General features: G+C 49.6%; 7 protein-coding genes across 8 annotated transcripts; 4 read left to right on the plus strand and 3 right to left on the minus strand.

Annotated features, from left to right (window-relative positions):
* Positions 1–202: 202 nt before the first annotated feature.
* IntS14 (integrator complex subunit 14) lies at positions 203–2,234 on the plus strand. The gene is made up of 2 exons (XM_001356976.4): positions 203–940; positions 1,012–2,234. The coding sequence occupies exons 1-2, from the start codon at positions 400–402 to the stop codon at positions 2,217–2,219; spliced, it is 1,749 nt and encodes a 582-aa protein (XP_001357012.1). The 5' UTR covers positions 203–399; the 3' UTR covers positions 2,220–2,234.
* A 41-nt stretch (positions 2,235–2,275) lies between these two features.
* Positions 2,276–9,198, plus strand: LOC4817611 (uncharacterized). 2 transcript variants are annotated; one of them, XM_033380728.1, is made up of 3 exons: positions 2,276–2,788; positions 2,854–2,925; positions 9,028–9,198. In XM_033380728.1, the coding sequence occupies exons 1-3, from the start codon at positions 2,402–2,404 to the stop codon at positions 9,142–9,144; spliced, it is 576 nt and encodes a 191-aa protein (XP_033236619.1). In that variant the 5' UTR covers positions 2,276–2,401; the 3' UTR covers positions 9,145–9,198. The 2 variants fall into 2 exon arrangements, with proteins under 2 accessions (XP_033236619.1, XP_001357013.3); XM_001356977.4 differs by lacking the exon at positions 9,028–9,198 and having other exon boundaries at positions 2,283–2,788; positions 2,854–3,096.
* On the minus strand, positions 3,040–5,927 carry Plap (phospholipase A2 activator protein). Its single transcript, XM_001356978.4, has 4 exons — positions 5,510–5,927; positions 4,581–5,447; positions 3,891–4,520; positions 3,040–3,822 (listed from the first exon to the last, which is right to left on the minus strand). Exons 1-4 carry the CDS (start codon positions 5,662–5,664, stop codon positions 3,111–3,113), a joined length of 2,364 nt encoding a protein of 787 aa, XP_001357014.2. The 5' UTR covers positions 5,665–5,927; the 3' UTR covers positions 3,040–3,110.
* On the plus strand, positions 6,276–7,142 carry LOC4817613 (zinc finger matrin-type protein 5-like). Its single transcript, XM_001356979.4, has 3 exons — positions 6,276–6,478; positions 6,565–6,699; positions 6,760–7,142. The coding sequence occupies exons 1-3, from the start codon at positions 6,352–6,354 to the stop codon at positions 6,903–6,905; spliced, it is 408 nt and encodes a 135-aa protein (XP_001357015.2). The 5' UTR covers positions 6,276–6,351; the 3' UTR covers positions 6,906–7,142.
* Positions 6,892–7,974, minus strand: LOC26532810 (nuclear factor NF-kappa-B p110 subunit-like). The gene is made up of 3 exons (XM_033380727.1): positions 7,851–7,974; positions 7,171–7,787; positions 6,892–7,104 (listed from the first exon to the last, which is right to left on the minus strand). Exons 1-3 carry the CDS (start codon positions 7,898–7,900, stop codon positions 6,941–6,943), a joined length of 831 nt encoding a protein of 276 aa, XP_033236618.1. The 5' UTR covers positions 7,901–7,974; the 3' UTR covers positions 6,892–6,940.
* On the plus strand, positions 7,919–9,117 carry LOC117184190 (phospholipase A-2-activating protein-like). Its single transcript, XM_033380729.1, has 2 exons — positions 7,919–8,102; positions 8,165–9,117. Exons 1-2 carry the CDS (start codon positions 7,948–7,950, stop codon positions 8,496–8,498), a joined length of 489 nt encoding a protein of 162 aa, XP_033236620.1. The 5' UTR covers positions 7,919–7,947; the 3' UTR covers positions 8,499–9,117.
* Positions 9,142–12,029, minus strand: LOC117184189 (phospholipase A-2-activating protein-like). Its single transcript, XM_033380725.1, has 4 exons — positions 11,612–12,029; positions 10,683–11,549; positions 9,993–10,622; positions 9,142–9,924 (listed from the first exon to the last, which is right to left on the minus strand). Exons 1-4 carry the CDS (start codon positions 11,764–11,766, stop codon positions 9,213–9,215), a joined length of 2,364 nt encoding a protein of 787 aa, XP_033236616.1. The 5' UTR covers positions 11,767–12,029; the 3' UTR covers positions 9,142–9,212.
* Positions 12,030–12,037: the final 8 nt, after the last annotated feature.

A 12,037-nucleotide genomic window follows, 5' to 3' on the forward strand; every position in this document is an offset into this window, starting at 1 on the left:
GCAGAGACCGACCCCGCATAGTCAAGTCGGGGTGGAAGTGGAATCGAATCAAAATTCAATTTATATTAATACAAAACTATTGAGTGCAATGCAAACAAATGACAAGGGTCTCTATCTCTGGATGGTTTTGCGGCGAAATCAAGACAATTAAAATCTAATATGCAGTCCAGTCCCCAAACGATTGATTGAGATGCTTAAGTTCGTATTTAGCAGGCGTCGATTTTAATTGAATTTTTTGTTGGCGCCAAATGGAAGAAATATGCCATTCACTTGAAAACGTTAACTGAGCGCATTGCGAAGGGAATGGCACTTTCAGCTGGAGTACAAGAAGAAGATACGTAAACAAAGACGCTCAGCTCAGGAAAAAGTACATTTTGATTGTTTTTACTATAATTTACAATGCCGACGATCATAGCCGTAGATGCATCGCTTTCGATGCTACGCCCAGTTCCCGGCAGGAATGAGCACACATATCTATCGCTGGCCACCAAGGGCATCCAACATCTACTCGACAATTTCACGGCGGCCGGCAAACTGGAACACCTTGCCCTGATATCGTATACAACGACCGCGGAGTTGAAGGTGGATTTCACACGCGACTATGATCAGATACGACAGGCGGTGAAGAAGATCGAGACGGTGGACAAGGCCTGTCTGCTGACCATGCTTAAGACATCCGTCAGCATAATGTCCACCTGGGGAGCACAGAACCTCTTGCAGCTGGTTGTGTTCACCGACTGCGGTCTGGGTTTTGGCACCACTTCGATCAGCGGCTTTCTAGAAACCTATGCCGGCAAGGAAGCTGATCCGGAGTACGCTTGGCTCCGGACTGTGGCTAACTACAACCTGAACTTCATATGTCTGGGACTACACAGTGATCAGTATTTTACCCGCGCCCTGGTCATGTATCAGCAACTCTTAGACGCTGCCTTACTAAAGGGTAGGTAAAGAAATGAACACCTCAAGAATTTACCCCTAAACGCCTTTTCCTTTGCCTTTGCTTTTATCCAGGTCAGCTATTTATGACACCCGTAAAGAATCCCGAAACAAATGAGGCCACTTCTACTCCGAGTCACAAAAGTGAACTGGGACGCACTGCCGTTTTCGAGCTGATCGAACGTCTGTGCGAGACAAGCTACAAGTCCACCGAGGTCACGTTGAAGTGCGGCAGCTATTTCCGCATGGAGGCTCCCGTTCTGCTCTGGCCCCCCACAACCCCATATGAGCAGCCGGCAGTGCTTGGCGTGGAGGCCGAGGTGCGTCAAATTGATCAGCGGATCGACGTGTGTGGTTTCCTGGCTCTGTCCGACATAGGCTCGCCGGCGACTCTAAGCCGGCATTGGGTACTGCCGAAGGTCGAGCGTGAGAAGACAAGTCGTCGCTCTGCGGGCATGGCAGCAGTGGCGAAGCCAGCCAAACTTACGCTAGACACAAGCAATCCGAACTACGAGCTGGAGAGACTCGAACAGGACATTCGAGAGTTTTACGCCAAGGATCCCAAGGACACCGAAGAGAGCGGCGATGATGCGGATGTCACGATCGTGCTAAAGCACAGCAGTGGCCCACAAACGGAGCAGCAGAAGGAGTGCCTCTGTGTCCTGCTGCACGGGGCTCTGAAAATGGAGAATATGGCCGCCTTGGTGCGGGTGGGCGAGAAGTGGTACGGCTTCATGTATGCCTTTACCGATGCCAAGAAGAAGTCAAATCTGATGCTGAACATTCTGCCGCCAGGATCGAATGTCATACCCTGGTTGGGAGATCTGGAGTTACTCGGTTTTACCGAGGATCTGGCCCCCGGCGAAACGGCCAGCTTTCCAGTTCGCGCCGATCGCCGTTCCTATTCCCAGAGCAGCGTTGTGTGGATACGACAGGCTAGCCTACAGTCCGACGTTCAGAAGGTACTGCGCCATGCCAAGAAGATGCCGGACAAGACCCAGCACTTCTACAAGGAACTCAATCGCATCCGTCGCGCCGCCTTGGCACTCGGTTTCGTCGAGCTTCTCGAGGCTCTGGCCATGCTTCTGGAAAAGGAGTGCGCTCATCTCACCTTGAATGGCGCCAGCAACGAGTGCACCGTGCAGCTGCAGCATGCCGCGACGGAGCTGCGGAAAACCTCTAATCGGGACATCAAATCCACAATTGTGCCGCATCAAAAGGGCGGGGTACCCGATGCGAGCAGCTCAGCTGCCGTTGCCTCCACAGCGGGTTATATGTATTAAATTTTCACAACTATACGTGTTTAGTCTCCGTTAACATTCCTGCTTATAAAAGTAACGGCTCTATAGGTTCGCTATAAAGCGAACTACTGGTTCTCTACCTACTGTCTTGGCTGGAATTTTACAGCACTGCTACGGGCTATCGTTATCGAAGAAAGAACTACGGAAAAATAAATAATAAAGCAATGGGGCCAGAATTACCGTCTGATCCTGGTCATGAGATATTTCCAACGCCAGCAGTGGACCATCCGCGCGTTGGTATCGAGAGCGAGGATAGCGATGACTCGGATGCCTACGATGGATACCAGATGCTTGCCATGGACGATGGTGATGTAAACGACAGTGAACCGAGAACAGAGTCACAGCCACAGCCACCACAATTGGAGGCGGAGGCCATCACAGTACCTGTAGATGATGACGATGACATTGATCTGACAACAGCAGCAGTTACCCACGGCGATCCCAATATGCCTCCCATTGAGAGTTCCGACATTGAAATCGAACGGCAAGTGTGGAATGAGCCCCGACCCCAAGAACTTCAAATGGAGCTGGATAAGACGCGAACCGAACAGGTTGTTTGGCCGTTCTCGTGGAAAGCTAGACGATCAAGATCTTATGTCAATATTTATATCCTTAGATACTGAAAGCCATGTCCACGATTTCGCTACCCAACATTACTGTGCCTGACTGGGCCAAGGGAGTGCCCGAGGAGCGATGGAAGCTGGAGCTGTTGGAGCGCATAAACAGCCGACAGCAGCCCGCTGCTAATTCGAAGCCAGCAGGCACAGAAGAGGCGCCTCAGCATTCCAAAACGTCAGCCGACTAAAGTGTTTAATATTTATTTAGAAAAATCATTCTCCAATATATAATTTAGAAACTAGGCAGAAAGTATACTTAGAATGCCGCCAGAAGGGCCTGTCCCACCGTGTTCAACTTGCTGAAGTTCTCGCCTTGAGGCGTGTTGGTCAGTTCACGCAACTTGTCCATCACATAGTCGACGGAGATAACTTGGGCGATGGTCTCCTGGCCACATGGGGTCGTGGTCAAGTTTCCGATGGCTTGCATGGAACGGTAGCAGGCCTCCAGATCCTTGGCCCACTTGAGCAGCTCCACAACACCCGCGGTGACCATATAGCACACCTCGGACTTTGCCACACCCAGAGTCTGCGAAATGGTCAGGTTCAGATAGAAGGTAGCCATCGCAATCTGCAGATTGGCGCTGCCCGCACGGATTCCACTAATCAGTTCAATGATCTTGGGCAACTCCGACTCCACCTGCTTCCTTCCAGTGTGGTGGGTGAGGCTGTTGGCCAGGCAGCGCACCACCATCAACTGATTAGCCGCAGCTCCACTGAGGTGTGGTATTACGATTCCAAGGATGTTATGGCTATTAGTGAGGATACTGAAGATTGCCTCGTTGCGCACGGCCAGGCGCAGTATATCGATGACCGGAAAGACCTGACCGGGTGGCCATTTAAGTAGAATAGTCAACGCCTCCAGAGCTGTCAGGTCCACCACCGGAGACTGATCAGTTAGCTTAATGACAGCAAGCAACAATTCATCGCCAACTTGTCCATCGCTGGGCGTAAGCTTTTTGTTGAACTCTCTGAAAAAAGCAATTCAGCAATTTAAAGATCCTTAATGTAATAGCCATCAAATCACCAATCCACTCACTTTAATTTCTCCAGCACCTTGGTGGCATCGCAGGTGTCAAACGTGCGATAGTTGTTGACGGGGAAATGTTTATCTCCCGCACGCACAAAGTTCACATCCACACTGGACGACGTATTGCTTGCGCTAGTAGAATAGCTAGAGGATCCGGTGAAGGGATCCGCATTGCCAGGGGTTGCGACATTCGTACTGGTAGAGCCGGGTACATAGCGAGAGCCGCCAGTAAAGGGATCCTGATGGCCGCTGGGTGCCTGACTCATCACCACAGGCCCACTCTTAGAGTTCTTTACAATAAAGTTGGCCACCTGTTCGAGGTATGCCTGTGGCAGATCGTTCTTGTGAATGAAGGCTTGTGCTGCCAGCCACGGATCTTCGCCATGGTTGTAGGGAAGTTTTATCGGCGGAGCCGTGTCGGAGATGTCGACATTGAACACAAAGTCGTACTCCTTGCCCTCGTACAGATTCTTGCCGGAGGTGACCTGAGTGCCACCCGAGGCGCCCATGACATCACCAACCAAATTCCACTTGCCGAGCTCCCAGGAATAACACTTGACGGATCCATCTAGATGACGTACCATTTTCGTTTGTCCCTCGCGGGTTCCATTCGCTAGCAGGGCCTCAGGACCTGGAAGACTGAAAGGAGTACATAAGGCACCGAGTGCGAGATGAAAGAAAAGCGAAGGCAAGGCTCACTCAGTTTTCTTAACGCCGCCAATCTCCTCGTTTATCTGCGACTTTCGAGTGGCAACGGCCAGGTCGAAGGCTTTTCGGTTGGCCTCGCTTGCTTGACGCGCTGGGTCTTTGCTAAAGACTCGGACGACGCCATCGCTGCAGCCCGTGACAATGTCTCCGTTTAGCAGGCACGCCACTGACCACACCGATATTCCCGGATGCAGAATGGGCTCGCCCAACTCATCACCGGTTATTACATTCCACATGCGCAGAGTGCTGTCCTCGCCGCAGGAGACAACGACCTGGTCGCCCAAGGCCTGGTTTCGGGCCATGGCATAGATGTAGTTGGTATGCCCGGCCAGCTTGCGCACGCACTCGCCCTCCTCGTTCCAGAAGTTCAGGACGCCATCGTTGCCGCACGAGAGTAGCGTGTTGGCCTCTAGGCCAATCAGACCGCGAACGCAGTCGGTGTGGCCCTTGAGCAGACGCAGCTTCTCGCCCTTCTCGTTCCAGTAGTAAATGCACTTGTCGGCCCCACCGGTCACGTACTTTTGTTCCGTTTTCAGAGTGGCCACAGCCCAGACGGCTGCTTCGTGCCCTTTGAGAGACACGGTCGTAGCTTCGCCCGTTTCTCCTATGGTCCACACACGAGCCGTTTTGTCCCAACTGCCGCTGATGAGACTGCGCGGCTTCAGGCCCTCAGACAAGGCACAAACGGTCGACTCGTGACCTTTAAGCGTAAGCAGGGGCAGAAAGCCGTCTTGCTTATAGATGCAAATTGTCGCGTCATTGCTGGCCGTGCAAATCCACTGCTCGGCGGTATGGAAATATATGTAGGATATGAAATTTTTGTGGTCCTTCAGCGTCAGGCTCTCAATATACTCGTTGCTGGAATATCAAAGGAGGATTGAGGATTAAAAAACCACATGATTCTAGCTCAAACAACGCACCCAATTGGTTTCCACAGCTTTGTACTCTTGTCGCGAGACCCAGACAAAATAATTTGACCCTCGGGCGTGACGCTACCAGCGGCAACAGCGCGCACATCTAAGCTGTGGCCAAACAGCTCACAGCTAAGCTTATACGTATCCAGCGTAGGCTCCATTCCTCTAATAAGCGGTTTACAACTCTTAAATTTTCCCTTTTCCACCGGCTTTTTGCCAATATCTTTTGTCTTTCACTTTATGTGACCGTGGGTTTATTTATCATATATATATTGTCTGGCCCTCGCAAATATACCAAAATTTACGTGATATTTTCTAAATATACCATATACTGACGAATTCAAGATCTTTTTTACATATCCCCCGTTTTTGATATTCCGTAGAATATTACTAGCTATATAGAACATTTATGCATGCCCGCATAATTTTATACGATTAGTGAATCTATTTTCTAATTGACTGGTTTATTTTAAAGACTTGCTTTTATTGGATCTTGTCAAAAAAAAGGTTTTAGCGAAATAGGTAAAAAAAAAAACAAAAGAGGATAGTCGTTCCTATTGTTAAATTTTGATATTCCGTCGAATATTATTAGCTAGATGAAACATTTTGCCATGCCCACATGCCGACTGCCTGGGAAAATCCCAGTCCTTTAAATGATATTATTTTGGAGTGGCTATTACAAAAATGTAATATTTAAAAGATTTCATATATTTCCATAACAAAATTTGCAAAAAAATGCATACGATAGTCTATTAGCTTGCATCACTATCAAGAGTAGTACTATCGACTCATGGATTTAACCATCTCTAGGACGAAAAGTTATTGTTTACATTTTCACCCCTTTCCAAATGGGGCAAAGTTATTTTTGTGATTACTGCGGTTGTTTTATGAAAAGTGACTTGAATGTGCGGAAGCTGCACAACAATGGCATATCTCACACGGTGGCCAAGTATCGGTACATGCGGCGCTTTGAAGGTACGAGCTACTATCTCTGCTTGCAACAGAGCGTACCCACTGTCCAACTAACCCACTGTTTGACACTTACATATGTATGTACATAGATCCCGCTAAGATTTTGGCAGAGGAGCGTCTAAAGAAACCATGTCAGCGCTATTTTAAGGGATACTGCAAGTTCGATCTGTATTGCAATTATGGTCATTATAGTGAAAGGGAGTTCAAGAAGCTGGAAAAGCTAGGTACGTTCCACGTAGGAAAGGGATTACAAATGGAAATACCTAACAATTATTGTTTTGCAGTTGGAGCGCAGAAGAACTCGAAAACTCGCAAGCGAAAAGCAAAGAAATGGCCTTGGAGAACACATCAGATTGGTCTACCACCGTCCCTGCGTCCAATGGAATTGGCGAAGCTCAAGAAAACCAATTTTGAACTAAACTGGGGCTAAACATATTTAATTTTCGATGTAATGTACATTTATCTTCATCCATTTAATATGCCAATGACTTTATCCATCACGCGGGATATTTTCAAATTAATCCTCAAAATGCGAGCATATTCGTAGTGAAACGATTTGGGGGAATGCCCGCTGAGGTTTTCCTGGTCTGGATCGCACAAATGAGCCAACAGGAAATAGCAAATATGCTCTGAAATATAAAGACGATGATGATGCAACATTACGAAATATTTTATCGCCTTTTCCATTAGCTCACCTTGCCCCTGTTCTACAGCAAAGAAAAGAGGAGTGTTGCCCGCCATCAACTCTGCTGTATTTAGAATATCCAGCTTTAATCGGCGATTCTTGAGCACATCCTTGGTTGTTTCTAGTCTATCGCAGGCACGCTCATAGTATTTGGCAAACGCTTTCTCTGGCGTCAGCTTTGAGTCTGTCGTCTCTGTTGCCCTCCGATATACAGCCCCCCCCTCCAATTGCCGCTCATCTATGCAGTCCAATATGGTCTCTGCCACATGGTACTGATTGTGACGCACTGCCAGGTGCAGGGCAGTGTACCCGGCATCGTTTGTCTGTAGCAAGAGATCCAGGTCAATACGTAGCATTAGTTGCCTTATGGATTCTCTATCAATGTTGTTGATGACAGCTATGTGGAGGGCCGTATTTCCGTTTTCGTATATGTGGTTGGGCACACAGCCGGCTGTTAAAAGGGCTGTGACTAGATCCGGATCACAATCATTCGTTAGAGCAAGTTCCAGGCAATCTTCACCATCAGCGCTAATCATTTCATTGATATCAAAATTGCTATGTTTGCAAACAAAAATCTGACGCCGCACGCCATAAATGTCGCCGTCTAGAATATCATCATGAATGGGTCTAAGTAGGGGAAGAACTAAAATCACACATCTGATTTCAAGGTACATGTTTACAATTACTCACAGCAGGCCCTGAAGAGACAAAATACGGGCCTTCTGGAATTCCATAGCCATTATGCGAATGGTGAAGATTTAAGAGTTGTAAACCGCTTATTAGAGGAATGGAGCCTACGCTGGATACGTATAAGCTTAGCTGTGAGCTGTTTGGCCACAGCTTAGATGTGCGCGCTGTTGCCGCTGGTAGCGTCACGCCCGAGGGTCAAATTATTTTGTCTGGGTCTCGCGACAAGAGTACAAAGCTGTGGAAACCAATTGGGTGCGTTGTTTGAGCTAGAATCATGTGGTTTTTTAATCCTCAATCCTCCTTTGATATTCCAGCAACGAGTATATTGAGAGCCTGACGCTGAAGGACCACAAAAATTTCATATCCTACATATATTTCCATACCGCCGAGCAGTGGATTTGCACGGCCAGCAATGACGCGACAATTTGCATCTATAAGCAAGACGGCTTTCTGCCCCTGCTTACGCTTAAAGGTCACGAGTCGACCGTTTGTGCCTTGTCTGAGGGCCTGAAGCCGCGCAGTCTCATCAGCGGCAGTTGGGACAAAACGGCTCGTGTGTGGACCATAGGAGAAACGGGCGAAGCTACGACCGTGTCTCTCAAAGGGCACGAAGCAGCCGTCTGGGCTGTGGCCACTCTGAAAACGTAACAAAAGTACGTGACCGGTGGGGCCGACAAGTGCATTTACTACTGGAACGAGAAGGGCGAGAAGCTGCGTCTGCTCAAGGGCCACACCGACTGCGTTCGCGGTCTGATTGGCCTAGAGGCCAACACGCTACTCTCGTGCGGCAACGATGGCGTCCTGAACTTCTGGAACGAGGAGGGCGAGTGCGTGCGCAAGCTGGCCGGGCATACCAACTACATCTATGCCATGGCCCGAAACCAGGCCTTGGGCGACCAGGTCGTTGTCTCCTGCGGCGAGGACAGCACTCTGCGCATGTGGAATGTAATAACCGGTGATGAGTTGGGCGAGCCCATTCTGCATCCGGGAATATCGGTGTGGTCAGTGGCGTGCCTGCTAAACGGAGACATTGTCACGGGCTGCAGCGATGGCGTCGTCCGAGTCTTTAGCAAAGACCCAGCGCGTCAAGCAAGCGAGGCCAACCGAAAAGCCTTCGACCTGGCCGTTGCCACTCGAAAGTCGCACTGTGCCTGACTGGGCCAAGGGAGTGCCCGAGGAGCGATGGAAGCTGGAGCTGTTGGAGCGCATAAACAGCCGACAGCAGCCCGCTGCTAATTCGAAGCCAGCAGGCACAGAAGAGGCGCCTCAGCATTCCAAAACGTCAGCCGACTAAAGTGTTTAATATTTATTTAGAAAAATCATTCTCCAATATATAATTTAGAAACTAGGCAGAAAGTATACTTAGAATGCCGCCAGAAGGGCCTGTCCCACCGTGTTCAACTTGCTGAAGTTCTCGCCTTGAGGCGTGTTGGTCAGTTCACGCAACTTGTCCATCACATAGTCGACGGAGATAACTTGGGCGATGGTCTCCTGGCCACATGGGGTCGTGGTCAAGTTTCCGATGGCTTGCATGGAACGGTAGCAGGCCTCCAGATCCTTGGCCCACTTGAGCAGCTCCACAACACCCGCGGTGACCATATAGCACACCTCGGACTTTGCCACACCCAGAGTCTGCGAAATGGTCAGGTTCAGATAGAAGGTAGCCATCGCAATCTGCAGATTGGCGCTGCCCGCACGGATTCCACTAATCAGTTCAATGATCTTGGGCAACTCCGACTCCACCTGCTTCCTTCCAGTGTGGTGGGTGAGGCTGTTGGCCAGGCAGCGCACCACCATCAACTGATTAGCCGCAGCTCCACTGAGGTGTGGTATTACGATTCCAAGGATGTTATGGCTATTAGTGAGGATACTGAAGATTGCCTCGTTGCGCACGGCCAGGCGCAGTATATCGATGACCGGAAAGACCTGACCGGGTGGCCATTTAAGTAGAATAGTCAACGCCTCCAGAGCTGTCAGGTCCACCACCGGAGACTGATCAGTTAGCTTAATGACAGCAAGCAACAATTCATCGCCAACTTGTCCATCGCTGGGCGTAAGCTTTTTGTTGAACTCTCTGAAAAAAGCAATTCAGCAATTTAAAGATCCTTAATGTAATAGCCATCAAATCACCAATCCACTCACTTTAATTTCTCCAGCACCTTGGTGGCATCGCAGGTGTCAAACGTGCGATAGTTGTTGACGGGGAAATGTTTATCTCCCGCACGCACAAAGTTCACATCCACACTGGACGACGTATTGCTTGCGCTAGTAGAATAGCTAGAGGATCCGGTGAAGGGATCCGCATTGCCAGGGGTTGCGACATTCGTACTGGTAGAGCCGGGTACATAGCGAGAGCCGCCAGTAAAGGGATCCTGATGGCCGCTGGGTGCCTGACTCATCACCACAGGCCCACTCTTAGAGTTCTTTACAATAAAGTTGGCCACCTGTTCGAGGTATGCCTGTGGCAGATCGTTCTTGTGAATGAAGGCTTGTGCTGCCAGCCACGGATCTTCGCCATGGTTGTAGGGAAGTTTTATCGGCGGAGCCGTGTCGGAGATGTCGACATTGAACACAAAGTCGTACTCCTTGCCCTCGTACAGATTCTTGCCGGAGGTGACCTGAGTGCCACCCGAGGCGCCCATGACATCACCAACCAAATTCCACTTGCCGAGCTCCCAGGAATAACACTTGACGGATCCATCTAGATGACGTACCATTTTCGTTTGTCCCTCGCGGGTTCCATTCGCTAGCAGGGCCTCAGGACCTGGAAGACTGAAAGGAGTACATAAGGCACCGAGTGCGAGATGAAAGAAAAGCGAAGGCAAGGCTCACTCAGTTTTCTTAACGCCGCCAATCTCCTCGTTTATCTGCGACTTTCGAGTGGCAACGGCCAGGTCGAAGGCTTTTCGGTTGGCCTCGCTTGCTTGACGCGCTGGGTCTTTGCTAAAGACTCGGACGACGCCATCGCTGCAGCCCGTGACAATGTCTCCGTTTAGCAGGCACGCCACTGACCACACCGATATTCCCGGATGCAGAATGGGCTCGCCCAACTCATCACCGGTTATTACATTCCACATGCGCAGAGTGCTGTCCTCGCCGCAGGAGACAACGACCTGGTCGCCCAAGGCCTGGTTTCGGGCCATGGCATAGATGTAGTTGGTATGCCCGGCCAGCTTGCGCACGCACTCGCCCTCCTCGTTCCAGAAGTTCAGGACGCCATCGTTGCCGCACGAGAGTAGCGTGTTGGCCTCTAGGCCAATCAGACCGCGAACGCAGTCGGTGTGGCCCTTGAGCAGACGCAGCTTCTCGCCCTTCTCGTTCCAGTAGTAAATGCACTTGTCGGCCCCACCGGTCACGTACTTTTGTTCCGTTTTCAGAGTGGCCACAGCCCAGACGGCTGCTTCGTGCCCTTTGAGAGACACGGTCGTAGCTTCGCCCGTTTCTCCTATGGTCCACACACGAGCCGTTTTGTCCCAACTGCCGCTGATGAGACTGCGCGGCTTCAGGCCCTCAGACAAGGCACAAACGGTCGACTCGTGACCTTTAAGCGTAAGCAGGGGCAGAAAGCCGTCTTGCTTATAGATGCAAATTGTCGCGTCATTGCTGGCCGTGCAAATCCACTGCTCGGCGGTATGGAAATATATGTAGGATATGAAATTTTTGTGGTCCTTCAGCGTCAGGCTCTCAATATACTCGTTGCTGGAATATCAAAGGAGGATTGAGGATTAAAAAACCACATGATTCTAGCTCAAACAACGCACCCAATTGGTTTCCACAGCTTTGTACTCTTGTCGCGAGACCCAGACAAAATAATTTGACCCTCGGGCGTGACGCTACCAGCGGCAACAGCGCGCACATCTAAGCTGTGGCCAAACAGCTCACAGCTAAGCTTATACGTATCCAGCGTAGGCTCCATTCCTCTAATAAGCGGTTTACAACTCTTAAATTTTCCCTTTTCCACCGGCTTTTTGCCAATATCTTTTGTCTTTCACTTTATGTGACCGTGGGTTTATTTATCATATATATATTGTCTGGCCCTCGCAAATATACCAAAATTTACGTGATATTTTCTAAATATACCATATACTGACGAATTCAAGATCTTTTTTACATATCCCCCGTTTTTGATATTCCGTAGAATATTACTAGCTATATAGAACATTTATGCATGCCCGCATAATTTTATA

Source organism: Drosophila pseudoobscura, chromosome 4 (genome assembly GCF_009870125.1).
Source record: "Drosophila pseudoobscura strain MV-25-SWS-2005 chromosome 4, UCI_Dpse_MV25, whole genome shotgun sequence".
Lineage (NCBI taxonomy): Eukaryota > Metazoa > Arthropoda > Insecta > Diptera > Drosophilidae > Drosophila > Drosophila pseudoobscura.